The 27,728-nt window shown below is 56.2% G+C and overlaps 1 protein-coding gene across 1 annotated transcript in view; it reads left to right on the top strand.

Moving 5' to 3' along the window:
- The window catches only part of SAMD11 (sterile alpha motif domain containing 11), an 80,414-nt gene that overhangs the window by 34,114 nt on the left and 18,572 nt on the right, over positions 1–27,728 (top strand). The window contains 4 exon segments of the mRNA XM_036396254.2: positions 1,864–1,988; positions 15,850–15,942; positions 22,192–22,359; positions 26,992–27,142. Of these exon segments, the coding sequence (XP_036252147.2) occupies positions 1,864–1,988; positions 15,850–15,942; positions 22,192–22,359; positions 26,992–27,142 (537 nt within the window).

Genomic DNA, 27,728 nt, shown 5'->3' with positions numbered 1-27,728 from the left:
ATCCCATTTTTCTCTTCCCACTCCCTGCTCTCCTGGCTCCTCTCCTCCGCCCTTTCCGGGCCTTGTGCTGATGGCAGCGTTTATCTGCATTTGTCCTCTGTCCCTGACAGCCACTTATTGATTGGCATGATTAAAAAGAACTGATAATCACTTCACATTAATCCCATAAATGACTTAAGACACCAAAATATTTGCATAATGCATCTTAAAGGTGGCAGCTAAAAGAGGATAAGACCCAAAACTGCTTGGCACAGGAGAAATGGGCTTCCCACTCACCTGTGGGCTTGCTTAAGTAATGAGCCTCGTGCTTGCATAAGGAGCACTCTGAACTGCTCTGGGGGGAGGTGGGAGGGTGCTCAGGGGATTTGGGAGCCCAGCATCCCTTCTCCTGCTGATCCCCCCGAGGGACGGGGGATCCTGGAGGGAATCAGGGGCTGTTTGTGTCTGCAGCCTCCCCTGGAAATCTGCAGCCAGACGCCCGCTGAAAGTACCTAAAGACTTTCTGTCCTGGGCTGATCAGCTTAGCAGCAGCTAGACACGGATTAGCTCCATCCCTGCTGCAGCCCGGGCTGGGCTGGGAGCCCCGGGAGCTGCACCGGGGGGATATTTAAGGCAGATCAGTGCTGGGTAATTCTGCAGATAATGCACCCTCCGGGCTGCTCTGCCGGGCCCAGGTGAGGACACCCCCGGGTGGGAGCAGGGAGGGAGCTGTGGCTGGGCAGGGAGGGCCGTGTTCCTCATTTGTTCCTCATTTGTTCTTCATTTATTCCTCGTTTCTGTCGTTTCTGCCAAGTGTCTCTGGCTCTCCTGGCTGTCATCTTCCCTTCAGAGACAGAGCAGGAGAAGTTGTCCTGTTCAGCTGAGGGTGAGCCCCTGGTGCTGGCCGGATGGGGAGCTCAGCATCTCCTGCAAACAAACCAAAGGGAGATGTTCCAGCTCCTGCCACCTTCTTCTTCCTCCTCACTCCTTGTAGATCCTTTACTCAGGAATATTTTGCAACTGGAGAGTGGTTTGCCAGCAAAAGAATTCACCACTGAGCTGCAGTGTCTGCTACAGCGAATTGGTTGTTGTGTTCTTCCTTTCCATAGAAGGAAAAAAAAAATAGAAAAAAAAGGACTAACCCAGCCTAGTTAGCAGGAGTGTGATGCAAGGAGAGCAGGCAAAATAATGCTGCATTGCTCTAACACAGTCTGTTTTCCCTGAAGGAAGAGCATTGTTTCGGGATCTGTTGGAGGGGGAGTTGAAAATGGGTTTTGTAAATAGATCTGTCCCCTCAGCTCTGGGGAACGCTGCTGCCTGGGCTCGTGGTGGGTTTCTGTCTGAGGAGAGAAACCATCATTCAACCAAACCAAACTGCCTTTTGTCCCAGCACTGATGGAATGGAAAAACTTAGGTTTTTAAGAATAGAAGGGTGGCAGCTGATAGAAAACTATCAGTTATTTCAGTTCAAGTTTCCTATTCATTCTGGAGCAGCTCTGCCAATTCCTCCGCTTTCAGTTTTTCCATCCTCCATGTGAGTCCTGGCCCACGCAAGTTCTATCTGGCAGGGCTGGGATCAGAAATCAGCAGCTCTGGCAGCTGCAGGGCCCTTGATGGGAAATGAGAGGGGAGTTTGGGAAGGGCTTTGAAATCCCCAAAAATCCAGGAGAGGTTAGGGAGGGAGAGAGGGAAGGAGAGAGGGAGGAAAGGAGAGACAGGGAGGGAGGGAAGGGGCAATCCTGCAATCCAGCAGTGCTGGAGCACACAAAAACCTCTCCCAGCTGTGCTCACATGGGGGAAAGAAAGCAATTCTGGGGGACAGGTACTTCAGGTACTTTGAGTGGTGGGATTTCCTTAACGTGGGGTTTCTGTGCTCTGCCGCAGCCGCGACACCGACCTGTCCAGCATCATCTCCAGCCTGCAGCAGGGCCGCCAGCTCGGCATGCCAGAGAGCCAGAGCCGCTGTGAGCTCAAGAGGAACCCCCTGGACGTGGGGCTGGCAGCAGCAGGTGAGGGCTGGGGCACCTCTGCTGCCCTGGGCTCGTGGTTTCCCTCCCCTCCTCTCCCTCTCGCCTGTGGTGGTGTTCGCAGGGGTCTCAGGATGAGGGAAGAGATCCTGACTCCGCGTTTCAGAAGGCTGATTTATTATTTTATTATTTATATTTTATGGTATATATTATATTAAAAGAAAATGATATATTAAAACTGTACTAAAAGAATAGAAGAAAGGATTTCATCAGAAGGAAAGAAGTGGAATGATAACAAAAGCTCGTGACTCTCAGAGTCTGAGACAGCTGGGCTGTGATTGGCCATTAATTAGAAACAACCACATGAGCCCAATCCCAGATCCACCTGTTGCATTCCACAGCAGCAGATAACCACTGTTTGCATTTTGTTCCTGAGGCCTCTCAGCTTCTCAGGAGAAAAATCCTAGCAAAAGGGTTTTTCATAAAATATCATGGCTGCACTCGTTCCCTGGTCCCTTTGCTGTCCTGTTGGATTTTTCTGTGTTGCATTTCAGCTGGAGGAAATCCTGCGGTGCTGTGGCTAAAGATGGAGGTGGGAAGGGTGGCTAAAGAAGGTGGGAAGGATTTTGTGGTGCTGGTGAAGCCCTCTGGAGGTCCCCAAACCCAGTGGGCTGTGTTAAAGGAGCTTGTGGCAGCACAGCACTGCAGCATCCCCAGGGCTGCTGCCAAGTGAGGCAGAAAGGCCTCGCACAGAGCATGATTGGATTTGTAATTTCATTAATCTGAGGTTCCCCACGCTGCTGCAGGGCCTGCCAGCTCTCTGGGAGCGGGGTGGTTTGGGTTTCTGGGCAGGTTTTGGGCTGTTCCCCTGGTTTCAGCTCCTGGGGGATCCTGCCCTGGGCTCAGGGAGGGGGTCTGGGGAAGGGTGGTCTGGTGGTGCAGAAGCCCACAGGTGAGAGTCTGGGATAAATAAACCAACATCTGCTTGTTGATTGCAGGAGCCGTCAGTTGGAAATGGAAGTTGAGGAAAAATTGGGGTTTCTGTCAGTTTTTATAGTGTTTTATTCAGTTTAATACCCTGCCCTTTCAAATCAGAGCTGGATCTCTCTGTGTGCTGTTTTAGGCCTTCTCAGAAAATCTGTCTGGTTGTGTTCATGTGTTTTGTCAGTCATTCTGCTGAGTGTGTGAGTGAACCCCAAATGCAGCGGGAGCCCCACACCTGAATGTCTTTGGGGGGTGAAAACTTCAATCACATCTTCAGGATGGACTCAGGAGGGGTTTGTGGTGTGTGTGTGTAAATCAGCCATGGCAGCTCCCAGACTTTGCTTTCACAGCTGAATCTCCAACCTCATCATTAACAATTTCCCAAAGCCCCTTTCCCTGCACAGCTCCAAAAGCCAGCCTGGCCATAAATCCATTTTTCCCTATGACCCTGCTGGAGTCTGCGTGGCTCAGCTGACCCTGGGTGTCAGAATGGGTTTCAGTCTTGTTTGCTTTGCAGAGAAACTGCTGGGCTTGATCAGCATTGCTGGAATTCTCTGGGACCTGTGGCATTCCAGAAATGCAAAGGGTTCTTCTCATTCCCACCAGGAGAAAAGATGAGGTGTAGGAGCTCTGATTCCTCTTTCTTAATTGGTGTTTGAGCTGCTCTAGTTCGTTTCTTAAATTAGGAAACTGTAAGAAATGGCCTCAAGTTGTGCCAGCAGAGGCACGATATTAGGAGCAATTATTAGGAACAATATTATCAATATTAGGAGCAACTATTAGGAACAATATGATCAATATTAGGAGCAATTATTAGGAACAGTATTATCAATATTAGGAGCAATTATTAGGAACAGTATTATCAATATTAGGAGCAACTATTAGGAACAATATTATCAATATTAGGAGCAACTATTAGGAACAATATTATCAATATTGGGAGCAACTATTAGGAACAATATGATCAATATTGGGAGCAACTATTAGGAACAATATGATCAATATTGGGAGCAACTATTAGGAACAATATGATCAATATTAGGAACAATTTCCTGGGGGAAGAGGCTGCCCAGGGCAGTGGTGGTCACCGCCCTGGAGGTGTCCAGGTCACCTGGGGATATGGGTTGGTTAATGGTTAAGGCTGGTTGGTTAAGGCTGGATTAATGCTTGGCCTGGGTGGTCCTGGAGATCTTTTCCAACCTTTCTGATCCTGTGAAATATTCATGAGAGAAAAAGAAGAGGCCGAGGCACACAGGAGGCCACCAAGCCAGTGACAAGGAATGACAGGTTTGGGGTGTTTAGCAGAGTCAGGAGGGCACAGGAGGTGTCTGAGGGGACAGGGGGGGCTTTGTCACTTTGTCACCTCTGCCCAGGTTTCCTCTGGGCTTTGGGCCCAGCACTGCTGGGGCTGGTTTTGCTGGGAGGGGAGCTGGGAAATCATGAATTTATACAGAATTTTCAGAGGTGGTGAAGCACTGCTTGCTGTTGTTGAAACCATTTTGTTCCAGCAAGAAGGGGAGAGGAACTTTGCCCCCAGCTGCCTGCCCTGTGCGTTGGGTTATGAGAATCTCCCCCTCCTGAAGGCACCTGCACACAAACAATGCTGAATAAATGATGCTGGGGCCACCAGGTTCAAAAAGTCCTGGCTGGGAGCTGCAGGGCTCTGCTCTGAAATGTTCCTGTGCTGGTTTATGGGTGGGATTTGGTGCCAGGGAGGGCAGGGGGGGCTCTCTGGGGGCTCCTGTGTGCTCAAAGTGCTGCTGGAACAGGACTCAGCCCCAGGGCAGGATTGGGAACAAGGAGAGCACAAATGGCACAGATTTGCTCATTGCCAGCCCGTGGGGGCAGCAGAAAGGCTGAAGCTGGCAGGGCTGGCTGGTTTGTGATTAATTCTGGGAGGGAATTCCTTCTCTTGTTGTTACAACCAGGATTAGAGGCAGTGCTGTAGTTCAGACAGCATGGGCTGGGAAATCAGCAATATCGCTGGATCTGAATGGTCTTTGAAATGCAGAAAGGGGCTGGGATGAGTGAAAAATAATTGTGTGTGGTTCTGGGGCTTTTCTGACTTCGGGAAGGCAGGAAAGGGCTCAGGGCAGAGCTGCCTGGGGCAGGGGTGAGGTTGGTTCCCCTTGGCACTGCCAGCCTGCACAGGGGGCAGGCAGAAAAGCAGACTTGGTGATTCCCCAAGCCCCCAGAGCAGTTTCCCAACAAACCAGGGCTGGTCTCTCCTTGGCCCACCCTGCAGAGGGTTTCCTGCTGTCCCTCCTGCCCTGCTGGTTCTGCAGTGGGGAGTGCTCTCCTTGGTGCTAATTGCACTGCAGTGGGGATGGGAGGGAAGGAGGAGAGGAAAGGTGCATGGAATGGGCTCTGTGCTTCCCTGAGGGTCTCCAAGTGCCTCCCCCAGTGCTCTGCACGCTGCTTTAGGGCCTGAGCCAGCGCTTGGCACCTGCTCCCCAGGCTCTAATTCACCCCTGTCCTGCACAAAAATCCTGTTAATTTCTCCTCTTTCTCTCCTCAAACACCCTCTGTTCTGCAGTGCCAGATTTCATGGGTTTCCAGTGGCAGTAGGACTATTTGCATGGATAGAAGTGGAGGATTCAGGCTCCCTCATGCTAGAGGAAGGTGGGTAGCTCTTCCCTCTCCTCCTTCTGCCCCTCGTGCCTCAGGGACCTGCTGTGCTGGCTGGAGGTGCTCTGAGAGGGCACAGAGGGGAGACAGAGCCTCAGTCCTGCCCCAGGCAGGGAGAAATTCACTGCAGAAAGGGCCTGGGGCTGAGCCTGCCCTGGCTGAGGGGGGAAGCAGCAGCAGCAGCAGGGCAGCTGCTGTGGGGCGCAGCTCCAGAGAGGCTTTGCTGGGGTTTTGGTCACTGTGATGGGAGTGACAAACCCTGAGAGGCTTTTCCAGGGGTTTTGGTCAGTGCCATGGGAGTGACAAACCCTGAGAGCCTTGCACAGCTCCAGAGAGGCTTTTCCAGGGGTTTTGGTCACTGTGATGGGAGTGACAAACCTGAGAGCTCCAGAGAGGCTTTGCAGGGGTTTTTGGTCAGTATGATGGGAGTGACAAACCCTGAGTGCTCCAGAAAAGCTTTTCCAGGGGTTTTTGGTCAGTGTGATGGAAGTAACAAACCCTGAGAGGCTTTTCCAGGGGTTTTTGGTCAATGTGATGGGAGTGACAAACCTGAGAGCTCCCAGAGAGGCTTTTCCAGGAGTTTTTGGTCACTGTGATGGGAGTGACAAACCCTGAGAGGTTTTTCCAGGGGTTTTTGGTCAGTGCCATGGGAGTGACAAGCCTGAGAGCCTTGCAGAGCTCCAGAGAGGCTTTTCCAGGTGCTCCTGTGTTCCTGGTGCTTTTGCAGCCCTGGAGGAGCAGAGTTCGCCCCCAAGTCTCAAACACACCACAGAGCTGAGCTATGTCCCTGTGAGAGGATTTATTCTGTGCTCACCCTCTTGCCCCATCTTTCCCTGTTGGCCAAGCAAGGGAGGAGGAGGAACTTTGGGCTGTAAAGAGATTCAGAAGTGAGAATTTGGGGTCTTTATTCGCAGTGTGGATGCACAGCTGGCTGCTCAGGCCTAACCCTGGGCTCTGTGTCCCTGCCATGGCCTTGCAGTGACCTGGTTTGCCTCTGCACTGAGCCCCAGAGCTTTCATATGCTAAGGAGGAGTTAATATTGGGGATGAAAAGGAATTGGGATCAGGGATGTTGCTGCTAATGGTTGGAGACAGGATCCCAGCACAGGGCTGGGGTAATGAGCTGGGCTGCAGACATGTTTTCATTTAGCTGAGCCAAAACACGGGGGAAAAAAGCAGCAGCCTTTATTGGACTGCTGCCTTAAATTGAGCAGAAAATCAGCACCAAATGGGCAGCCAGGAGCTGGAAGGCCAGGCCCTGTTGTTGACATGTTTTCCCCTGAAGGACAATTGTTCACCTTGGCAGCCTGAGGGCCCAGGCTCTGCCCCTGCTCTGCATCCCCTGCCCTTGGAGCTGGAGCACTGTCCCCTCTGTGGGCTCTGCTCCCCTCTGTGGGCTCTGTTCCCTCTCTGTGCTCTGCTCCCCTCTGTGGGCTCCACTCCCCTCTGTGGGCTCCGCTCCCCTCTCTGTGGGCTCTGCTCCCCTCTCTGGGCTCTGTTCCCCTCTGTGGGCTCTGCTCCCCTCTGTGGGCTCTGCTCCCCTCTGTGGGCTCTGCTCCCCTCTGTGGGCTCTGTTCCCCCTCTCTGGGCTCTGCTCCCTCTCTGGGCTCTGCTCCCCTCTCTGGGCTCTGCTCCCCCTCTCTGTGGGCTCTGCTCCCCCTCTCTGTGGGCTCTGTTCCCCCTCTCTGTGGGCTCTGTCCCCTCTGTGGGCTCTGCTCCCCCTCTCTGTGGGCTCTGCTCCCCTCTGTGGGCTCTGCTCCCCTCTCTGGGCTCTGCTCCCCCTCTCTGTGGGCTCTGCTCCCCTCTCTGGGCTCTGTTCCCCTCTCTGGGCTCTGTTCCCCTCTGTGGGCTCTGTCCCCTCTCTGGGCTCTGCTCCCCCTCTCTCTGGGCTCTGTCCCCTCTGTGGGCTCTGCTCCCCCTCTCTGTGGGCTCTGCTCCCCTCTGTGGGCTCTGCTCCCCTCTGTGGGCTCTGCTCCCCTCTCTGGGCTCTCTTTAACTTTGGTTTTGCACCTCCTGAGGCCTTGCAGGAGTGGGAGGTTACCCAGAGCCTTTGTAATAGCAGCAGAGGAGTTGGGAGGCGAGGGCAGAGTGGGAAAAGCCAAGGTGGAAGAAGTGTTTCCTTTGGCTGTGCCAGCACAGGTCAGTGCAGGATTTTGCTGGTTTTTTGCTCAGGTTTTACCCTTGGCTTTGCCCCTGCTGGAGCAGGAGGAGCTGAGGCAGGCCAGGGCCTGTTGTTGGAGTTCAGTTAAGGTTGGAAAAGACCTCTGGGATCATCAAGGGCAGCCTGGGCAGGGCCCAGCATCCCTGGTGGCTCCTGGTGGCTCTTGGCCTCTTCAGTGCAGGTCAGGGAGCTGGGTTGGGATTTTCCAGGGTGGAATTGTGGCTCTGCCACCGTGGGGACTGTGCTGCTGCTGCCCTGTCCCCAGTAAAGCTCTGCTCCCACCCTGCCCAGGCAGTGAGCATTGCTTTGTGCGAGCCACGAGCAGATTGGGAAGAGTTATTTAGGGCTGGAGGGCTGGGCATGGGAAGGGTTTTATTAATGACTTGCTGTGAGCAAGAAGAGGCTCAGCTGCCTGTTTCATTCATTTCTCAGCTCTGCACAATCTTTTTGTTCCCAGTTCCTTTTCTCTTTTGCTTCTCTCCCCTTCCCTGCTCTTCCCCCTCCTCCTCGCGTTTCTTTCTTCTCAAGCCCCTTTTCTCCCCCAATTCCTTTTCCATTCTTAATCCCCATCTCTCACACACACATCCTTTTTCCTCTGCCCTCCTCCTCCTCCTGGGTTCCCTGTGCAGGTCCCTGCCCTCCCCAGCTCCTGGGGAAGGAGACAATTTGAAGGTTTTCCGCTCTGCTCTCAGCTGAGAGCCTCCTTCCCCCAAGCCAATCAATGGGAGCCTTCCAGCCCCACTGGGGCCTGGCAAACATGAGATCAATAAGTTATTAGCACCATTCTGTCAGCTGTAATGTGGAGATTGATCGGGGCCGGGGCTCCTGCTTGCAGCCTGGCACTTCCCCAGCCTGATAAAGATGACAGATTAAGGGAATAAGAAAAAGGAATTAAGGAGTCTGGCTGTCAAAGCTGTCACGGGCTGCAGGAGCAGTGGTTTTTTTTTTTTTTTTTCAGGGGCTGAATGAGTGCAATTGGACATTTAAATGGTGCTAAGGGGGTCCAGCAGCTCTGCTGGGCTCAGCCTGTGCTGAGGGAACGCTCTGGAAGGGGCAGTCAGGGAGCTGGGGCAGCTCTGCTGCCTCCTGAGCCTGCAGGGGGACAGGGCTGCTGTCCCTGGGCCAGGTGACATCCCCAGGGCTGAGGGACATGGGGCCAAACAGGCTTTGCCCAAGAGGTTTGTGCTCACAGGACCCCAGAGTGATGGGAAGGGAATTAAATAAATAAAAATAAAAATAACTTTATTATTTCTTTATTAACAAATAAATTAATTTTATTTAAATTAAAATTAAATTAAAAGGGAGCAGCCAGGGCCTCCCCTGCCATGGCAGGGACACCTTGCACTGCCCCAGGCTGCTCCCAGCCCTGTCCAGCCTGGCCTGGGCACTGCCAGGGATGGGGAATTCACAACCTGTCTGTGCCTGTGCCTCTGGTTTAGCAAACTTCCCACTGGAGCTGCTCCTTTCCAGGCAGGAGAAGGAGCCTGGACTTCCAGCCCACCCTCCCAGCTGCGTCCTTTAGAGCTTTTCTAAAAGAAAGTTGAGATTCACAAGTTTGTGATTGCTAAAAAGCCTCTCTGCAGCATATAAAATTAATTCACATCTCTCTCTTAAGTGCAGTATATGCTTTCCACGAGCCTTTCTCACACTATGAATATTTACCACCTTTCTGTGCCTTCGGTGCGCGCTGTAAAAATGAATTTTGGGAGAGCCTGGGAGCCAGGGGGATGCTGGAGCACCTTCCCTGATGGATGAGCAGGCAGCAGGATGGGCTCCAGCATCACCTGCACCTCCCTCTGGGCCACTCCTGGGGCCTGAGGTGCTGGACATTCCCTTCAGGTGCTCTGCTGCAGCTGGGGAGGTGGACTGGGAGGAGGTGGGAGGCAGCAGGAGCCTGGGCATGGTGGGAGGAGAGGCAGATTTGTAAAGAGCCATTCCTGTGTCCCATCCCTCCCCTGGGTCACCCAGCAGTGTGTCCTGGCTTTGTCAGAGGCATTCCCCTGTCCCATCCCTCCCCTGGGTCACCCAGCAGTGTGTCCTGGCTTTGTCAGAGCCATTCCCCTGTCCCATCCCTCCCCTGGGTCACCCAGCAGTGTGTCCTGGCTTTGTCAGAGCCATCCCTGTGTCCCATCCCTCCCCTGGGTCACCCAGCAGTGTGTCCTGGCTTTGTCAGAGCCATCCCTGTGTCCCATCCCTCCCCTGGGTCACCCAGCAGTGTGTCCTGGCTTTGTCAGAGCCATCCCTGTGTCCCATCCCTCCCCTGGGTCACCCAGCAGTGTGTCCTGGCTTTGTCAGAGCCATTCCTTTGTCCCATCCCTCCCTCCCCTCTGTTCCCTGCTTTCCTTTCCATTTCCAGGAGTCTCCTGGGGCAGGGAGCTGGGAGGGGGATCCCAAATCCCAGAAGCTGGCTGCCTCCCTGCCTCCCTGCCCCCATTCCAGGCTCTGGGACTGCTCAGGATCCCAAATCCCAGCAGCTCACTGCCTCCCTGCCCCTCCCAGCTTCCCCAGTATTTTTTCCCCCCATTCTTGTTGCCCCCAGTTAAATCATGGCCCTGGTTCTGGTTCTTCCCATGACCTTGTGCTTCCCCTGCCTTTGCTCTGGGGGTTCCTGCTGCCCATGGATGGATCCCCCTGTCCCAGCTTTTGCTGGGAGCAGCTCTGGGGCTGCTGAGCCGCAGCAAGCTGGGACAGCTCCTCACAGCAGCCCCAGGGTGTCCCCAGGGTGTCCCCAGAGCTGTGGGTTGGGCACAGGGACAGCAGCAGTGGCTGGGACAGGGCTCAGCTGCTCCTCTCGGGAGCTGTCCCTGCCAAAGGAGAGCAGGGAGAGGCTGCCAAGGCATCCCAGGCTGGCCAGTGGGGATTGGCCTCCTCGGGGCTGAGCTGAGAGCCAGGCACGATGGTTTTCCCTTTTCCCCCTCTCCTGCAGCCATGAGGAGGAGGTGGGAGAGGGGCTGTGCTCTCGTGGATGTTGGCTGGCCCGGCCTGGGTGCTTTCCCGTGGAACTTGGCCCCACTCTCTGTTTGCTCAGGACTTTGTGCTCCAAGAATCTTTCAGAGCAGCCCCAGAGCTGGGGTGGGGAGCGTGGGATAGGTCCCCATCCCTCCCCACTGTGCTGCAGCAGGAGCACAGGGCAGAGCAGCTTGGGCTGAAACTGGGACCCTTTGCAGCCCCCTCAGCAAAATCCTCCCTGATTTCCCTTGCCCGGGTGACCCCCCCTGCCCAGCTGTCCCAGGGGTGTCCTGGGTGCAGATTCCCCGTGCAGGGTGGGATCCAGCCCCCCCTGTGCCTTTGGGGATCCTGGGGATAGGGTTCCTAATCCCCCCAGCCTTAGGCTCCCGAGTGCTCTGCTGAAAGCTGATCAGAGGCTTGGGCTGCTTAGCTGGGCTGCTGAGGGTGGGGAGGCTGAGGATTAGAGCAGGGCAGGAGACAAAACATCCCCCGGGCTGGCTGCTGTGCCAGCTGGCTGCTGTGCCAGCTTGATGCTGGGGCAGTGCCCAGCTCCTGCCCCTGCTGCTGCTGCTGCTGAGAGCCTGGCTGGGCACAGGGCAGGGCACAGAGGGGCTGAGCTGGGCACAGAGGGGCTTGAACTGGCACAGGGGGGCTTGAACTGGCACAGAGGGGCTGAGCTGGGCACAGAGGGGCTTGAACTGGCACAGAGGGGCTGCAGAGCCCTGGGCAGGGCACAGGGGGGCTGAACTGGCACACAGGGGCTCTCCTGGCACCGAGGGGCTGAGCTGGGCACAGAGGGGCTGTGCTGGCACAGAGGGGCTGAGCTGGGCACAGGGCAGGGCACAGAGGGGCTGAGCTGGGCACAGAGGGGCTGAACTGGCACACAGGGGCTCTCCTGGCACCGAGGGGCTGAGCTGGGCACAGAGGGGCTGCAGAGCCCTGGGCAGGGCACAGGGGGGCTGAACTCACCTCCACCTGCCCAGCCCCTCCCCAGGACCCTGCACTTCCCCCCAGCCCTGCCCCTGCCCCTGGCAGCCCCCCAGGCCCCCTGTGCCCTCACACAGAGCCAGGGCCCCCAGGTGGGAGCAGGCAGTGCCCATCTCCCCTGACTTTGCAGCAGCAGCAGCAGCAAACCCAAATCTGCTTTGCAAATGAGCTGGCAGAGCAGCTCCTGGATGTCTCAGCAGCCTCCCAGAGCCAGGCTGTGCTTTTAGTGCCGTGCTGCTCACCCAGCACAGGGCCCAGGGCAGGCTCTGCCCAGCCCGTGCACCTGCAGGCGGTGCAGAACATCCACCTGAGAGGATGGGCAGGCATCTGGGGTTCTGTTCCCCAGTCCCTGCTTTGCCTCCTCTCCCTGCCTCCCTGCAGAGCACTGCAGCTGAACGGGAGCCAAATCAGGGCAGTTTTTAATATTACAGCTGAAAATGAAAGACATTATCAGTGGAACTGCAGAGTTCTGAAGCCAGGCCGGGCAATAACCTGGTGCCAGGGCAGAGCTCTGCGGGATCCTGGTCCTGCCCTGCCCCTGGCTGTGAGGGAGATGGGGCTGAGGTGGGTGGGAATGGCTGGGAATGGTAGGGACTGTCAGGGAATGGCTGGGAGTGGCAGGGAATGGGCTGGGAATGGCCGGGAATGTGCAGGGAATATCAGGGAATGGGCTGGGAATGGCTGGGAATATATGGGAATATAAGGGAATATATGTGTATGGCTGGGAATGTGCAGGGAATGGCTGAGAATGGCAGGGAATGGGCTGGGAAAACTGGGAATGGCTGGGGATATCTGGAAAAGCTGGGAATGGCTGTGAATAGCTGGGAATATCTGGGAATGGCTGTGAAAAGTGGGAATATCTGGGCATGGCTGTGAATAGCTGGGATGGCTGGGAAAGCTGGGAATATCTGTGCATATCTATGCATATCTGGGAATATCTGGGAATGGCTGTGAATATCTGGGAATATCTGTGCATATCTGGGAATATCTGGGAATGGCTGTGAATAATGTGGGAATATCTGTGGATATCTGTGAATATCTGTGCATATCTGTGGATATCTGTGCCTATCTGTGAATATCTGTCAATATCTCTGCATATCCATGCGTATCTGTGCATATCCGTGCATATCTGGGAATGGCTGTGAATAATGTGGGAATATCTGTGGATATCTGTGGATATCTGTGGATATCTGTCAATATCTGTGCCTATCTGTGAATATCTGGGAATATCTGTGCATATCTGTGCATATCTGGGAATGGCTGTGAATATCTGTGAATATCTGTGCCTATCTGTGAATATCTGGGAATATCTGTGAATATCTGTGCATATCTGTGGATATCTGTGCCTATCTGTGAATATCTGTCAATATCTGTGCATATCTGTGCATATCCGTGCGTATCTGTGCATATCTGGGAATATCTGTGCCTATCTGTGCCTATCTGTGCATATCTGTGCATATCTGTGCCTATCTGTGCATATCCGTGCCTATCTGTGAATATCTGTGCCTATCTGTGAATATCTGTGAATATCCGTGCATATCTGTGAATATCCGTGCCTATCTGGGAATATCTGTGCCTATCTGTGCATATCTGTGCATATCTGTGCCTATCTGTGCATATCCGTGCCTATCTGTGAATATCTGTGCCTATCTGTGAATATCTGTGAATATCCGTGCATATCTGTGAATATCCGTGCCTATCTGTGAATATCTGTGCCTATCTGTGAATATCTGTGCATATCTGTGCATATCCATGAATATCCGTGCCTATCTGTGAATATCCGTGCCTATCTGTGAATATCTGTGCATATCCATGCATATCCATGAATATCCGTGCCTATCTGTGCATATCCGTGCCTATCCGTGCCTCTCTGTGAATAGCAGCCCCGGAGGGAGCAGCGCCTGCCGGCAGATGGGCCCGGGGGTGGGAGAGGAGCAGCGGGAGGGAGGCAGGGACGGGGGGAGCGAGGTGCCTTGGCAGAGCTGTGAAGGCGAGGAATCTTCACTGCTCACATTCCAGGGCTGTCACATGGAGCCCGTGCTGCTGTCACCGGCTCCTTCCCATGGAGGCTCCTCTGCCTCCGCCCGGGAGGGGAGAGCAGAGCCGCTGGAGTTTGTTCCAAAGCCACAAATGCTGGCTGGGAGCAGTCCTGGGGAGGGGCAGGATGTGTGATCGTGGCCTCCAGCACGGGGGGATTGCAGCATCGGGGGGAAGCTTCCAGGAAAAGCAGCATCGAGGGATGGAGCACTGCAGGGGGAGGGAGCTGGGGGCTCTGGGTGGGCTCTGGGTGTGCTCCCTGTGAGCCCTGAGCGTGGGGAGTGCAGGGCTTGTGTGAGGGTAAACTGAGGCAGGAGGAGAAAATTCCAATTGTATGGACAGGAAGAGAAAATTCCAATTGTGTGGACAGGAAGAGAAAATTCCAATTGTGTGGACAGGCTCTGGGTGTGCTCCCTGTGAGCCCCGAGCTGGGGGAGTGCAGGGGTTGAGTGAGGGTAAACTGAGGCAGGAGGAGTCAGAAAATTCTGATTGTGTGGACCGGCTCTGGGTGAGCTCGGGAAGTGCAGGAGTTTTTTGAGGAGTAAATAAGGCAGGAGGAGTGAGAGTGAAAATTCCAATTGTGTGGACAGGCTCTGGGTGTGCTCCCTGTGAGCCCTGAGCTGGGGGAGTGCAGGGCTTGTGTGAGGGTAAACTGAGGCAGGAGGAGAAAATTCCAATTGTGTGGACAGGCTCTGGGTGTGCTCCCTGTGAGCCCTGAGCTGGGGGAGTGCAGGGCTTGTGTGAGGGTAAACTGAGGCAGGAGGAGTGAGCAAATGCCAGTTGTGTGGACAGGCAGCTGGGATGCGAGTGCCGAGAGCGCTGTCAGGAGGCTTCTGTCCTTCCCTGGCTCTCCCCAGCCCCTCTGCTCTGCTGTGCTTCCTTCCCTTTGGTTCTGCACCATCCCCAGGGCCAGTTCTGTCCAGGGATTTGGTGGCAGGGTCCTGGCAGGGTGGGTTTGGAGGCAGCCTGTGCTCTTCAAAGCCTTGAAAGGCCCTTGGAGCTCCTTGGGCAGAGGCACCTGCTGGGGCTGCCGTGCTCTGATCCCCAGTAAATGCCAGCCACGGCAGCACCTGGGCTGCTGAGCTGCATCCCTGGTGATGGGGAGTGATGCTGAGTGCTGGGGACAGTTCCTTGGCTGGCAATGTCCCTGGAACAGGAGGATGTTGTTGTTGTTGTTATAAATAGGAGCAGGGGGTTTGTAACCTCCCTTAACCCCCTCATTGCAGCAGCCTGGCAGTGCTTGGGCTCATGGGCACATCCAACCCTTTCTCACTCAAATGTGCTGCTTGTTTGGGAGGTTTTCATTATGATTATTATTCTTTTCTCTCTTCTAAGATGCTGCATCTTTAACAAGCCCTTGATAGATGAGGGTTTGGTGCTTGCAGTGACAAACAGGCTCTTCCTTCCTGCCCATATGCACCATCATGCTTTCAGTTTCCCCGGCGTTATTAGGGGAGGATATTGATTCCAAACCTGCTCGGGGACGCTGTAATTGTGTCTCAGAGATTCGGTGCTGCTCCGGAGGGCTGCAGTAATGCACAAGGCTCGAGTGTTTCCGTGCAATCCAGAGGGGGAAGATTGCTGAGGACCTTGAGGTTTTGAAGGAGGAGGGGGGAGAGGGAGGGGGAGAGACTGAGAGAGAGAGAGAGACAGAGAGAGACACAGATACTGTGGTAGGAAGATTCAGAGATCTGTTGTGCTTTTTTCTTTTTTTTTTTTCTTTTTTTTTTCCCTTCCCTGTGTTGTTTTTTTCCTCCCCTTCCTCTCCCCCAGTTGCTTTGCATCAGGGCATGAAAGGAGTGGAAACACCGGGGGGACAAAAGGCACCAGAGCAAATGATGAAACTCAGTAAGGAAATCAACTGGATTCAGAATTTATGGCTGGAAAGCGTTGCATTGATCAGAGTATGAATAGTCATTATGTGCTTTTGGGCTGCGTGATTAGGAAAGCAGATCGAGGCTCTCAAGATGATGATTTTTCTTACTTTCATTTTTTTCTCTCTCTGCTCGTAATATCAGAGTGTGTGTATGTGTGTGTGTGTGTGTGTGTGTGTGCCTGTGCGAGAGAGAGCAGCAAAATACCAAAGTGTCTCTGGTCTCTCCTGCACGGGGGAAAGTGCAGCCTCCTCTGACTCCCGGCTCTCTGCTCTCTCTCCCAGATGAAATTTTAGGCAAGAGAAGAGTATGTTCCCCCAACAGCAGCAGTGAGTGTCCTTTGGAGAGCAAGAAAGCCCGGAGTGAGTCCCCAAAGGGTAAGTGCTGCCTCTCCTCCCCCATCCCCTTCCCCTTTCTTCTCCTTTCCCCGGAGTGGAACTTAATTGAAATTAAGGAGGGAGGGCTGTGGGGTGGGAGCTGTGTCTGGCACCGGGGCTGCAGGAGGAGGCTCTGCTTTTCCTTTATCTCCTCGGAGGGAGCCTTGCAGGGCGACACGGGGATTGCCTCTTAATTACTGTAATTGCTTGCTGATCAAAAAAAAAAACCCAAAAAAACCCAACAAAAACAAGCAGGCTGCAGCCTTCCAGGTGGATTTCAGGGGTGTTCCTACTTCTTCAGGCAGAAATGTCTCGGTGACATGTTTAATATGAAAGGTACACACGGGCTTATCGTGCTGGCATCTGCTCCTTTAAAGGGAAAAAAGGAGCCTGGCAGGGAGAATGGGGCTGCTGAGTTTTCTCTTATGCATTTATGGCACCGTTCCTATAGAGATGGAATCTGCAGAAGGTTTCTCTATTTAGGGTTTGGTTTGTTGTCTTTTTTTTTTTTTTTTTTTTTAATCTCTTGATTTGGCTTCCAGTTCTTTCCTATAAACAGGATTTTTAAACTTTCTTTACGAGTGGCAAAGTGGGCTGGCTAATGGAGCCTGCAGTTAATGAGTTTGTCTCCAGGTTGAGTAAATGAGGTTTTGCAGGCCGTTTACTTAAAGGCTTTGTTGTTAATATCGGGCTAATTAGCTGTCAGTAATACCCAGCTCCATCCGTGCGCCTAAACCTGCTCTCCCTGCGCAGCCAGAGCAGCTCTGTGAGGCTGATCCTGCTCCGAGCACCAGCCCAGCTGAGCCTCTGCCAGGGCTGGCTTCCCCCTGACCCTGCAGGGAATCAGCACTTTGTCCTGGAGCCCCCTCCAGCCACACTCCTCACATTCTGCTTTGCAGGGATCCTTTGTGGGGGCCTGTCCTGCCTCCTGACTGCACACAGTGCTCCTGGTCCTGCCCTCCTGGTGCCCAGAGCGTGCTCTGGAGGCAGAATCCTCTGAGAGGACGTTGAGTGCTGGTTTCACTATAGAAAATACTAAATCCTCTCTCTGGTGTAACCCTCTCCTGCCCATCAACTCTTTCATAGCAGCAGAAATGCCTCAGATTGTGCTGGGAACCCTTCAAACGGCTCCTCCTTCGGTTTTCTTTGATTTTTTTCCCATCTGCTCTATTCCTGTTATCCCTGAAATGTTTCTGGTGGCTGTGCAGGTGAGTTCCAGGTGATGCTTCCACAGGTTCATGAACAGATTTGTTCCATCAGGCACGAGGCCCCTATATTACATTTTATATTATATATTTATGTATTATATTTCTATTTTGCTGAGGTTGTGCCCCTGGTAATTCCAAGTTTGTGGTTGAGAGCTGAGTGCAGGGAACAGAACCTGTGGGGCCTGGCTGGGAATGGGCTGAACTTCACCCAAACCAAGGGATTGCTTTGGATTCATCCTGAAAAGGCGCCCGAGCTGGCTCAGGTGGATGTTTTTGGCATGGGGTCAAGGGATGTCATTCTGTTCCTTTCCTTTGGCCTTCCCACCTTGATTTTTGTGGGCTGAGGAGCCCTGGCTTTGCAGGAAGCACTCAGGATCTGAATCCTGCCTTCAGGGATTCCCCCAGCTTTTTAACAGAGGGGTTCCCAGGAAGCCCTAAATAAAGCCAAGGTTTGTTTTCTACTCCCACTCTGAGGTGAGACAGAATGGAAATTCGGAGCTGGGCCTTTTGCTGATCTCCCAATTTTTTATTAAATCCTTGGGGAGCTCCCAGAGCTGTGCAGGAATTTTAGGGCAGTCTGTGCTGATGCTGGAGTTCATTGGAATGGTGAGGAGCTGAGGTTTCTGTGCTCTGTGCTGTGAAAAGGGGGCGACAGGAGGGGCTGTGCCCCCAGGGTTTGTGTCCTAACCCCCAGCAGTGGCAGCTCCCATCCTCCTGTGGCTCCAGAACGAGTAAATGAGTGTGCCATGGATGCCATGGGGAAAACACAGTCCCTGTGTTCCCAGCTCTGCTCCAGCTCGTGTGGGAACCATTCCCACATGGGATGGGCCCTCATGGGATTTGGGAGCTGCTGCTCTGGGTGGTGCTGGGCACTGGGGGGCTTTGGCTGGGGCCCAGAGGGCACTTTGGGATTTGGGAGTGGGAAGGGAGGCCAGGGCTGCCCGGAATTCAGGATCCCACCAGCCCCGTGTGTCCTGCTGGAGGAGCCAGGGCTGCAGCATCTCCTGGGACCCCTTCTCCTGCAGCCTGGTGGTCCTGGGCCTCCTGGAGGTGCTGCTGCACCTCCTGCATCCCTGGGGTGGGGATGGGCTCCAGGCAGGATCTGCCCTCTCCATCCCACACTGGGAGCATCTCCCCTGTCAGGACCTGCCCCTCTCCATCCCAGTGATCCCAGCAGGACCTGCCCCTCTCCATCCCACACTGGCCATGGGAGCAGCTCTGGCTCAGGCACAGCTGGACTGGATCTGGAAGAGCCTTTGGAAGAGGAGCTTTTGGAAGAGGAGCCTTTGGAAGGGGAGCCTTTGGAAGGGGAGCCTGTGCAAGAGGAGCCTTTGGAAGGGGAGCCTTTGGAAAATGAGCCTTTGGAAGGGGAGCCTTTGGAAGGGGAGCCCTTGGAAGAGGAGCCTTTGGAAGGGGAGCCTTTGGAAGGGGAGCCTTTGGAAAATGAGCCTTTGGAAGGGGAGCCTTTGGGAGAGGAGCCTGTGCAGGAGGAGCCTCTGGAAGAGGAGCCTGTGCAGGAGGAGCCTGTGGAGAGGAGCTCTGGAGCAGGAGCAGTGACCCCGTGGCTCCGCTGGCGCTGCCGTGGCCGCTCCTGGCGTGCCGAGGGGAGCAGAGGCAGCCAAGGCCATCCCTGCTGCTCCCTGGCTGAGTGAGAAAACACCTGTGGGGCTGGAAAGCCTCCCAGAGGGGGAAACAGCCTCCATGGCTGCCCTGGCCCCTCCCCAGAGCCCGCTCCGGAGATCAAAGGGGAGCCCTGGCTGGGGAAACGGGGCCCTGCCCAGCAGAGCAGAACGTTCTGGAGCCAGGGCTGGGCTGGCAGGGCAGGGCAGGGCAGGGGGAAATGGTTCCCCAGTGAATGGAAGCTCCCCTGCCTGGCTGCAGAGCTCCTTCCCCAGCGCCTCGAGGCTGGAACTCAGCTGGAGAAGGGAAAATTGGGAAGAGCGTTCAGTTCCTGCTGCTGGAGCAGCTGGGAAATCCCTCTGGTGGGAGAGCAGGATGGATGGAGGGCTGGAAAACACACCTAGGGAAGGCTCTGGGGCTCTCACCCTGGATGGGGATGAGCTCACAGGCTGCTGCTGCTGCCATCCTCCTCTCTGTGCTGCTGGGGACCATTTAAACCAAAATAAGATCTCTGCTTAACAGAGGAGCCCAGGACCAGAGCTGGACTGCAGCTGAGCAGCTCAGACCCAGCCTCTGTCTGTTTGTCCCTCTCCTTGGGGGGGACATCCACGTGCTGGTGGCTTTGGCAGCTCTCCAGTTAGGCCAGGGGAAGAAATGAGGTTTTGGCCTTGTTCTTGCTGGCAGCATCGCTGCCCCCAAAGCCCGGCTGGGGTGGGCACAGCAGGAAAAACCCCTGAGGCTGCTGACCCAGCCCTGGGCTCTGGGCTGAGCTGGGTTTGCTGCAGGTCCTTGGGGATGAATAAAGGGAACCTTGGCCTGTCATGGTTTGTGGCAGGCCAGGAGGGGAGGACGGACAGGCTGGGTGCTCCTGCCTTGTTTGGGAATACCTGGGCAGGATGAGGCTGTGCAGGGCAGTGTCCTTGGCTGTGCAGGAGCGGCGTGCCCAGGAGCTGCCCTGGCCGTGCCAGAGATGGGAGGCTGGCCTGGGCTGCTCAGGGGGATGTGCTGGGGCTGCAGAGGGCCCAGCAGAGCCTGGCCTGGCTCTCCCGGCCCCCCCGGGGCTGTGCCAGAGTCCATTTCACACCTGGCGGCCGCGGGAGCTTTGGCAGATCAGTCTCCAGCATTACCCCGGTAATGACAAAAGCAGACAGCAAAGCTCCAGCAAAGCTGGAATTACTGCTGGCTGAGTCATGTGAAATCTCCCAAGTTTTAAGCGTGGAAATCCAGCCTTTCCCTGGATTCCTCCTTCCTCTTAGCCACCCCCATTGTCCCTCCCTCCCTGCACCTGAAATCTGCTCTGCGGCTGATCCGATGGAGTTTATGGTAATTAAGTGTTATTAAATCCCCTCCCCCCTCCCTTTTCTTTGCTCTAATGACACAGCTGTGGGGGGAGAAGAAAAAAAAATTCAGTGTTTTTCTAAATCAGGTCTGTGGCTTTGCTCCTGAGACCTTTGGGTAAGAGCATCAGGAGGGAGCTGAAACAGGGAGCTCCTGCATCCCTGGGGGAGGAGGAGGAGGAGGAGAAGGAGGGAATCCTCCCTGCTGGGAAGGAGACCTGGACGGGAATTCTGCCCTTTCCTCCTTCCCCCGCTGCTTCCAGGGGTGTCCTGCAGGTCTGGGATGGGGTTAAGGGAGCAGGGCTGTTCCCAGAGCAGCCCCTGCCCTTCCCTTGGGCTCTGGGTTTTGGGGCTGGGGGACCCAGGGCAGGGTGGGGGCGCAGCTCCTGATCCCAGCAGGGCTGGGAGCTGCCCAGGGAGGCAGCAGGGTGCAGATGTGGGTCACTGGGGCACAGGCTGAGGCTGCAGGGCACCCACAGTGCTGTGTGAGGAGAGCCTGGCCCTGCTGGAGGGCTGAGCTGAGCTGGAGTCATCGGAGTCATTTGCTCTCTGCTCTTGGCAGCCAGGGATGCAGCCCTTTAGTGTTGAGATGTTGTGCAGCTCAGATTATTATTATTATTATTATTATTATTATTATTATTATTATTATTATTATTATTATTATTATTATTATTATTATTATTATTATTATTATTATTTCAATCACTATAATTACCGTCATCATTATTGTTATTATCGTTACTCATTGTTATTTATTTTTCTGTTTTATTGTTGTTATAATTCATTATTATTATTGGGATGATGATGAGATGGTGATTGATTTTATGATGATGATATGATGATGACAATGACGATATGATGATGATATGATGATGATGAATGATATGATGATATGATGACAATGATGATGATGATGATGATGATATTATGATGGTGATATGATGATGATGATGATGATGATGTTTCCCCCCCATATTCTGGGGAGGGGGTGGTGGTTTCATTCCAACCTGTGCAAGGTTTCTGCCCCAGAGGCCGAACCCCGTGGGTTGGGTGTCAGACCAAGGCACAGCAGTCCCTGGGCTGCCTCATTTCTCAGCCCCTGTGTGTCCTGGGCTGGTTCTGGCTGCCCACTCTGACCTCTCCTGATGGGAGCCCCTCTCTCAGCCCCCCAGCAGCATTTCCAGTGCCATGCTGGGACAAGTGCCACCCCTGTGAGCCCTGCAGCAGGGATTGGGGCACACAGGAGGGTGGCCCTGTCACCCCCCAGCCCCTCAGTGCTCCTGTGAGTGCCAGCCCTGCCACCCCCCTTCCCCGTGCCTGGGAGTTCCTCTCTGAGTAATGAAAAGGCTTTGCCTGTGGGAAAGATCCAAGATAAAATAGTGTTGGAGCAGCCAAGGCAGAGAGCAGTAATTACTGAGAGCTGTGCTTACAGTAAACACAAAACCCCTGTGGTTTTCCCTGCCTGGCTGCCAGGCTGGGATCCCTCGGGCATTCCATGGGCAGGGAGGGCTTTGGGAGCCCCCAGGGTGCAGAGGGGACGCAGCCTGCTCTGAGGTGTCCCCCTGAGGGCTGGGCAGGGGGATGGCAGCACTGTCCCCTGGGGCTGGGGCAGCACTGCCAGGCCTTGCTCTGCTGAATTCTCAATTACCAACAGGCTTTCAAGGTCTTACAAGGAAAGAATCCCCCAAATTCTCAGAATCCCCCCAAATTCTCAGAATCCCCAGGTTGGGAGAGATCTTCGAGACTATTGAGGCCAGCTCAGCCCCAACACTTCAACTAAACCTTGGCACCCCGGACTCCTTTGGGATGGGTTTGGGAGATGTCCCTGAGCCCTGGACTCCTTTGGGATGGATCTGGAAGATGCTCCTGAGTCCTGGTCTCATTCCAGAACCTTATCACCCTTTCTGTACAAACCTTCTTCCCAACATCCCACCTGAATTCCCCTTGCTGCAGCCCAACACATCCCCTCTGGTATTTCCCATCAATACCAGTATGTGACCCCCAGCTTTCCTGCAGCCAGACCCTGGCTCCCAGCTGCCCTGCTTCCCCAGGCTGAGCGTGTCTGTGTGTCTGTCTGTCCCCAGAGACGTCGCAGACGCCGGCGCTGGAGGAGGTGGCGCAGATGACCCCCGAGGAGCACTACAGGCGCATGATGTCTGCCCTCAACGAGCACGGCTCCTTCGAGGAGCAGCAGCAGCAGCAGCAGCGCCTCTTCCAGCTGGCCAACAGCATGGCAGTGCCCAGCCACGGGGGTAGGGACAGACAGCAGGGGCACCGGGCTCTGCTGCCATGGGAGTGGGATGGGGCTGGGCCGAGCCCCGGCGTTCTGTTGGGATGGGTCTGGGGGATGTTCCTGAGCCCTGGATGGGTCTGGGATGGGTCTGGGGGATGTTCCTGAGCCCTGGATGGGCCTGGGAGATGTTCGTGAGCCCTGGAGTGGTCTGGGATGGATCTGGGAGATGTTCCTGAGCCCTGGATGGGTCTGGGATGGGTTTGGGAGATGTTCCTGAGCTCTGGAGTGGTCTGGGATGGGTCTGGGGGATGTTCCTGAGCCCTGGATGGGTCTGGGATGGGTCTGGGGGATGTTCCTGAGCCCTGGATGGGTCTGGGAGATGTTCCTGAGCCCTGGAGTTGTCAGGGATGGGTTTGGGAGATGTTCCTGAGCCCTGGATGGGTCTGGGATGGGTCTGGGGGATGTTCCTGAGCCCTGGATGGGCCTGGGAGATGTTCCTGAGCCCTGGAGTGGTCTGGGATGGGTCTGGGAGATGTTCCTGAGCCCTGGAGTGGTCTGAGATGGGTCTGGGAGATGTTCCTGAGCTCTGGACTCCTTTGGGATGGGTCTGGGAGATGTTTTGGAGGGAGCTGCATCCAGCACGTCCTGGGCTGTGCCTAAAGGGGGCACCAGGAGGTTGCAGGATCACGAGCATCCCTGCCCAGGTAGAGCACATCCCTGCCCAGGTAGAGCACATCCCTGCCCAGGTAAAACATCCCTGCCCAGGTAGAGCACATCCCTGCCCAGGTAGAGCATCTCTCCAGAGGTAAAACATCCCTGCCCAGGTAAAACATCCCTGCCCAGGTAGAGAGCAGGGCTGGCACATCCTGCCTGCCTCAGGAGCAGCAGCAGCCCCAGCAGAGCATCCCTGGAGCTGCAGGAGGATCTCTGCTCCCAGTGTGAATCCCCAGGGCTCCTTGTTAGGTTAATGAAGAGGCTGTCTTCTTTTCCACTCTGTTTGATTTGATTGGCTTCTCTGGGGGCAGGAAGGGATTGCTGTGGAGGAAGGATTTGCTTATCAGCAAAGGCACAAACACAAACCTGCCCCGGCCCCGTGGGGAGGGGGCAGCAGCTGGGGCTGGGCCGGGCTGTGCCAGGCACTGCAGAGCCCCTGCAAGCTCAGCTCTGGTGGCAGAGGGGCAGAGCTGTGTGCCACAGGGCTGGGATGGCACGTGGGAACACGCACAGAGGGAGGGACAGGGGGTGGCAAAAGAGGGGCACTGAATATTCAGCCCTGACTGGAGCCTGGCAAGGCTTGGGCACAGCACAGAGCGAGGGGTGGCACCAGGGCTGGGACAGACTGGCCCTGGGTGGCTGCTGGCCATGGGGACGTGTCCATCCCTCCAGTGTGCGCTGGGGGACAGCTGGGTCACCCCCTGCCCCCAGAATAACGAGAGGAGCTCATTACCTTGAGAGCCTGGCGTGTTTTGATGGGATGATTGAATTCCCTCATCAGCGTTTGTCGGGGGGGTCACGCTGGGGTTTGGGGTGGGCAGGGGGGACAAGGAGCCTGCACAGGCAGACTGGCTCGGGGAGCACTGACAAGACAAAACTTGGTGTATTTTTGGATTGTCTCCACACCACAGGGCTCTGCTTGGGCTATAAATTATTAGTGCCGGTACAAAGCGCAGTTTATCTGCGGGCTCACACGGAGGCACCAATAACATTAATAATTTAAAAAATGTTAATAATTTAGAAATTTTTTTTTTTTTAATTGCTTTCCAGCCCCCCCCTCCCCTCCCCTCCTCCGCCCCCGTTCTCCCAGTGGCATTCATCCCACATTCTGAATTCAGTCTGTCTCCGTGCCTGGAACCTCCATCCGCCAGCGTCCCTCTGTCAATCAATCTGATTTCCCAACTGTCAGAGTGGGATTGTAAATAACAGATCCTCGGGGGGCCTGGGCAGCAGGGAGGGGGCAGGCAGGGGAGAGGGGTGTGAGCGGGGGTTGTTGCGGTCACTCAGGATCAATGCAGCTCCTGGAGCTGGCTGCACGCCAGCCCTCTAAATTACAGCCGCCGTGGCAATCAGGAGTGACCTGGGCTTTTCAGATAATTAATTTATAAACATTGCAAGGTTGCACGGTCTGCCTGGCTCGGCGAATTCTCGGGGTTTTTTTTTTTTCCTGTGATCTGATGGTGTTTGGCTGTTCCCTGCATGCTCGTGCAGTTCAGAATGGTTTCAGTGTTTGTCCCCTCAGCTGGGGCAGGAATGTGGGCAGAAACTGGGACATTGCTGTCCCCCTGTCCAGGGCAGGAATGGGGGCACTGCTGTCCCCCTGTCCAGGGCAGGAATGTGGGCAGGAATGGGGGCACTGCTGTCCCCCTGTCCAGGGCAGGAATGTGGGCAGGAATGGGGGCACTGCTGTCCCCCTGTCAGGGCAGGAATGGGGGCACTGCTGTCCCCCTGTCCAGGGCAGGAATGGGGGCACTGCTGTCCCCCTGTCAGGGCAGGAATTGGGGCACTGCTGTCCCCCTGTCAGGGCAGGAATGTGGGCAGGAATTGGGGCACTGCTGTCCCCCTGTCAGGGCAGGAATGTGGGCAGGAATGGGGGCACTGCTGTCCCCCTGTCAGGGCAGGAATGGGGGCACTGCTGTCCCCCTTGCTGCCAGCACAAACAGCAGCTGTGGGAACGCTCTCAGCCCAGCACGGGGCTCCAGCCCTGAGCATCACCCTGGTGTTTGATCTGTGATTGATGGAGCTCAGGCTGGGCTGGGCACATCGTGGTGCCAGGAGAGGTGGCTGGGATGAGCAGAACTGAGGGAGAAGAGCCTGGTGGGGAAAAAGGAGACACAGAGATGGGAAGTGTGGCATTACCCGGGTTTGCAGTGCTCCTGCAGCTTGACAGACCAGCTGTGGGAAGAGGTGGGTGTGCTGCTGGGTATGAGGGCTTTGAGGGTCAGTGCTGGAGGTGATCCTGCCCAGGGTGTGCTTGGCGAGGTGAATCTGCCCCTGCTCCTCTCCCCAGCTGTGGTTTCCTGTGGCAGGGTGAGGGTGTGAGGGAGGTTTCCTCTGCGAGGATGTTTCCTGTGCACCAGGAAAGGGCAGCAGAGGCTCTGGGGTGGGATGTGAGCTGTGTGCGGGGGGATTTCACACAGATATCAGCACTGAGGGACTCCTGGTGCTCCCTGGGAGAGAGCAGCCCCCTGGGAAAGCCTCAGTGTGCCTGGCCCAGGTGTCCATGTCACTCGTTGTTCCCTGAGGCCAGGGCAGGGCACCTGGGCTGTCCCTGCATCACCTGCCCCTCCCTGGGGCTCCTTGGCCGTGTGCACGTGTGATTGTGGCCTTGCCTGCTCTGTCCATCCCAGGGCACCGTGTGGCCTGCACTGAGCCCTCAAGGGTGTCACTGCACAGGTGTCACAGCCAGGGTGACACAGGTGTCACAGGCAGGGTGACACAGCACAGGCTGGTGTCACAGGCAGGGTGACCTGGCTGTCACAGGCTGGTGTCACAGGTGTCCCGAGCAGGTGACAGGCAGGGTGACACAGGTGTCACAGGCAGGGTGACACATGTCCTGCCATGGTCCCAGGGCAGTGCAGGCTGAACAAGGGCTGCGTTTCCTTCTCACCTGCAGCTGGCCCCAGGCACTGCTCGGGCTGGGAGGGGGGTCCCGTTCTGTACCCCATCTCAGCTGCTCGGGGCCCAGCCCTTCCCCGTCCTGGGCGGGTTCAGCGCTGCAGAGCCCCACGGGGGTCCCGGGCACAGAGAGCCCCGGTAGCCCCGGCGGGAGCGGGGCAGGTGCGAGCGCGGCTCCGCTCGGGACCGGCCGGGAGAGGGAGTGCGGGGAATGCCTCGCTCTCCTCCCGCTCTGCTCGCTTCCATCCATCCCTCCTTCCATCCTTCCCTCCCTTTTTTCCGCTCCTTCCCTGCCTCCCTCCCTCCGGCAGGAAGGCAATTAAGCCGCAAATCCACCCCCCTGCCGTAGTTGCACAATTTCCTCCGCCGCCGCGAACTCCCAGGGCGGCGGGGGCGGATCGCGCCCGGAGCCGCTCGGAGCCGGGGCCGCCGCTCCCCGCCGGCTCCGCCGCCGCCCCGGCGCCCGAGAGCCGCCCCGAGCCGCGGGCTGGCCCCGGGAAAGGGGGACGGCCCCGGCAAAGGGGGGGACGGCCCCGGCAAAGGGGGGGACAGCGGAGCCGCCGGGGGCTGCGGGCACGGCCGGGAGCGGCCCCGGGGCACAGCGGGTCCGTGTGTGTGTCCGTGTGTGTGTGTCCGTGTGTGCGTGTCCGTGTGTGTGTGTCCGTGCGTCTGTCCGTGTGTGTGTCCGCGTGCGTGTCCGTGTGTCCGGCGGGGCCGGGGCTGGGGAGCGGGCTTGGGGCACAGCGGGTCCGTGTGTCCGTGTGCGTGTCCGTCTGTGTGTCCGTGTGTCCGCGGGCCGGGGCTGGGAGCGGGCTTGGGGCACAGCGGGTCCGTCTGTCCGTGTGTGTGTCCGTGTGCGTGTCCGTGTGTCCGCCGTGCTGGTGTAGCCGGGCTTGGGGCCGGCGGTCCGTCTGTGTGTCCGTCTGTGTGGAGCGTGTGTCGGCGGGGCCGGCCGGCAGCAGCTCGGGCCGGCCGGCAGCAGCTCCAGCAGCTCCTCCAGCAGCTCCAGCAGCTCCTGACCGTTCCCCGCTGTCCCCAGATCTGCTCCGGGCGCGGCAGGAGGTGGCGGCGGCGGCGGCGGCGCGGACCCCGGGCGCGATGGAAGCGCACATCCCCTCGGCCAGCAACTCGTCCAGCCAGCGCAGGAAGCAGGGCCTGCCCCAGCACAGGGACAGCCACTTCCCCGACAGGTACCGGGCACGGCCCCGGGGCGGGGTTGCCGGCCGGGAGGGCTGGGATGGAGTGGGATGGGGTGGGATCGGCAGTTTGGGAGTCACCGTCCCTGGAAGTGTTCAAAAAGCGTGTGGATGTGGCACTGGGGACGTGGTTTGGTGGTGACCATGGTGGTGTCCATGGTGGCTGGACTCGGTGATTTCTGAGGGCTTTTCCAGAATTTGGGGCTGTGTAATTCTGAGCTGGGCAGAGCTGATTTGCCTGGGCAAGGTGTGGCCGTCTCCTCTGGGGGCTGTGCAGGTGCTGGGGATGCTCCTGCCCCACTCTGGGGTATCTCTATGGAAAGGGGGGAATCTCTGCCTGTGCTGATCTGCATCCACACCCAGAGGAGCGAGTGCCAGGCTGGGATGATCCCAAACCTGTGCTGGAGGTGCCGCTCTCCCCTGTTTGTAGGCACGGAGCAAGTTGAGGTGTTGAAGTTTGCATTTCGTAGCATCCCCAGATAATGAGAGAGGAGAAATGCTCTGAGGTGGAACAGAAAGAGGAGAAGTTTTCTTTGTTAGGGAAAAGAGCCTCAGCTTGCCTCTCCCACTGCTAGGAGTG

Source organism: Molothrus ater, chromosome 23 (genome assembly GCF_012460135.2).
Source record: "Molothrus ater isolate BHLD 08-10-18 breed brown headed cowbird chromosome 23, BPBGC_Mater_1.1, whole genome shotgun sequence".
In the NCBI taxonomy this organism is placed as follows: Eukaryota; Metazoa; Chordata; class Aves; order Passeriformes; family Icteridae; genus Molothrus; species Molothrus ater.
This window is presented reverse-complemented; position numbering and strand designations above follow the sequence as displayed.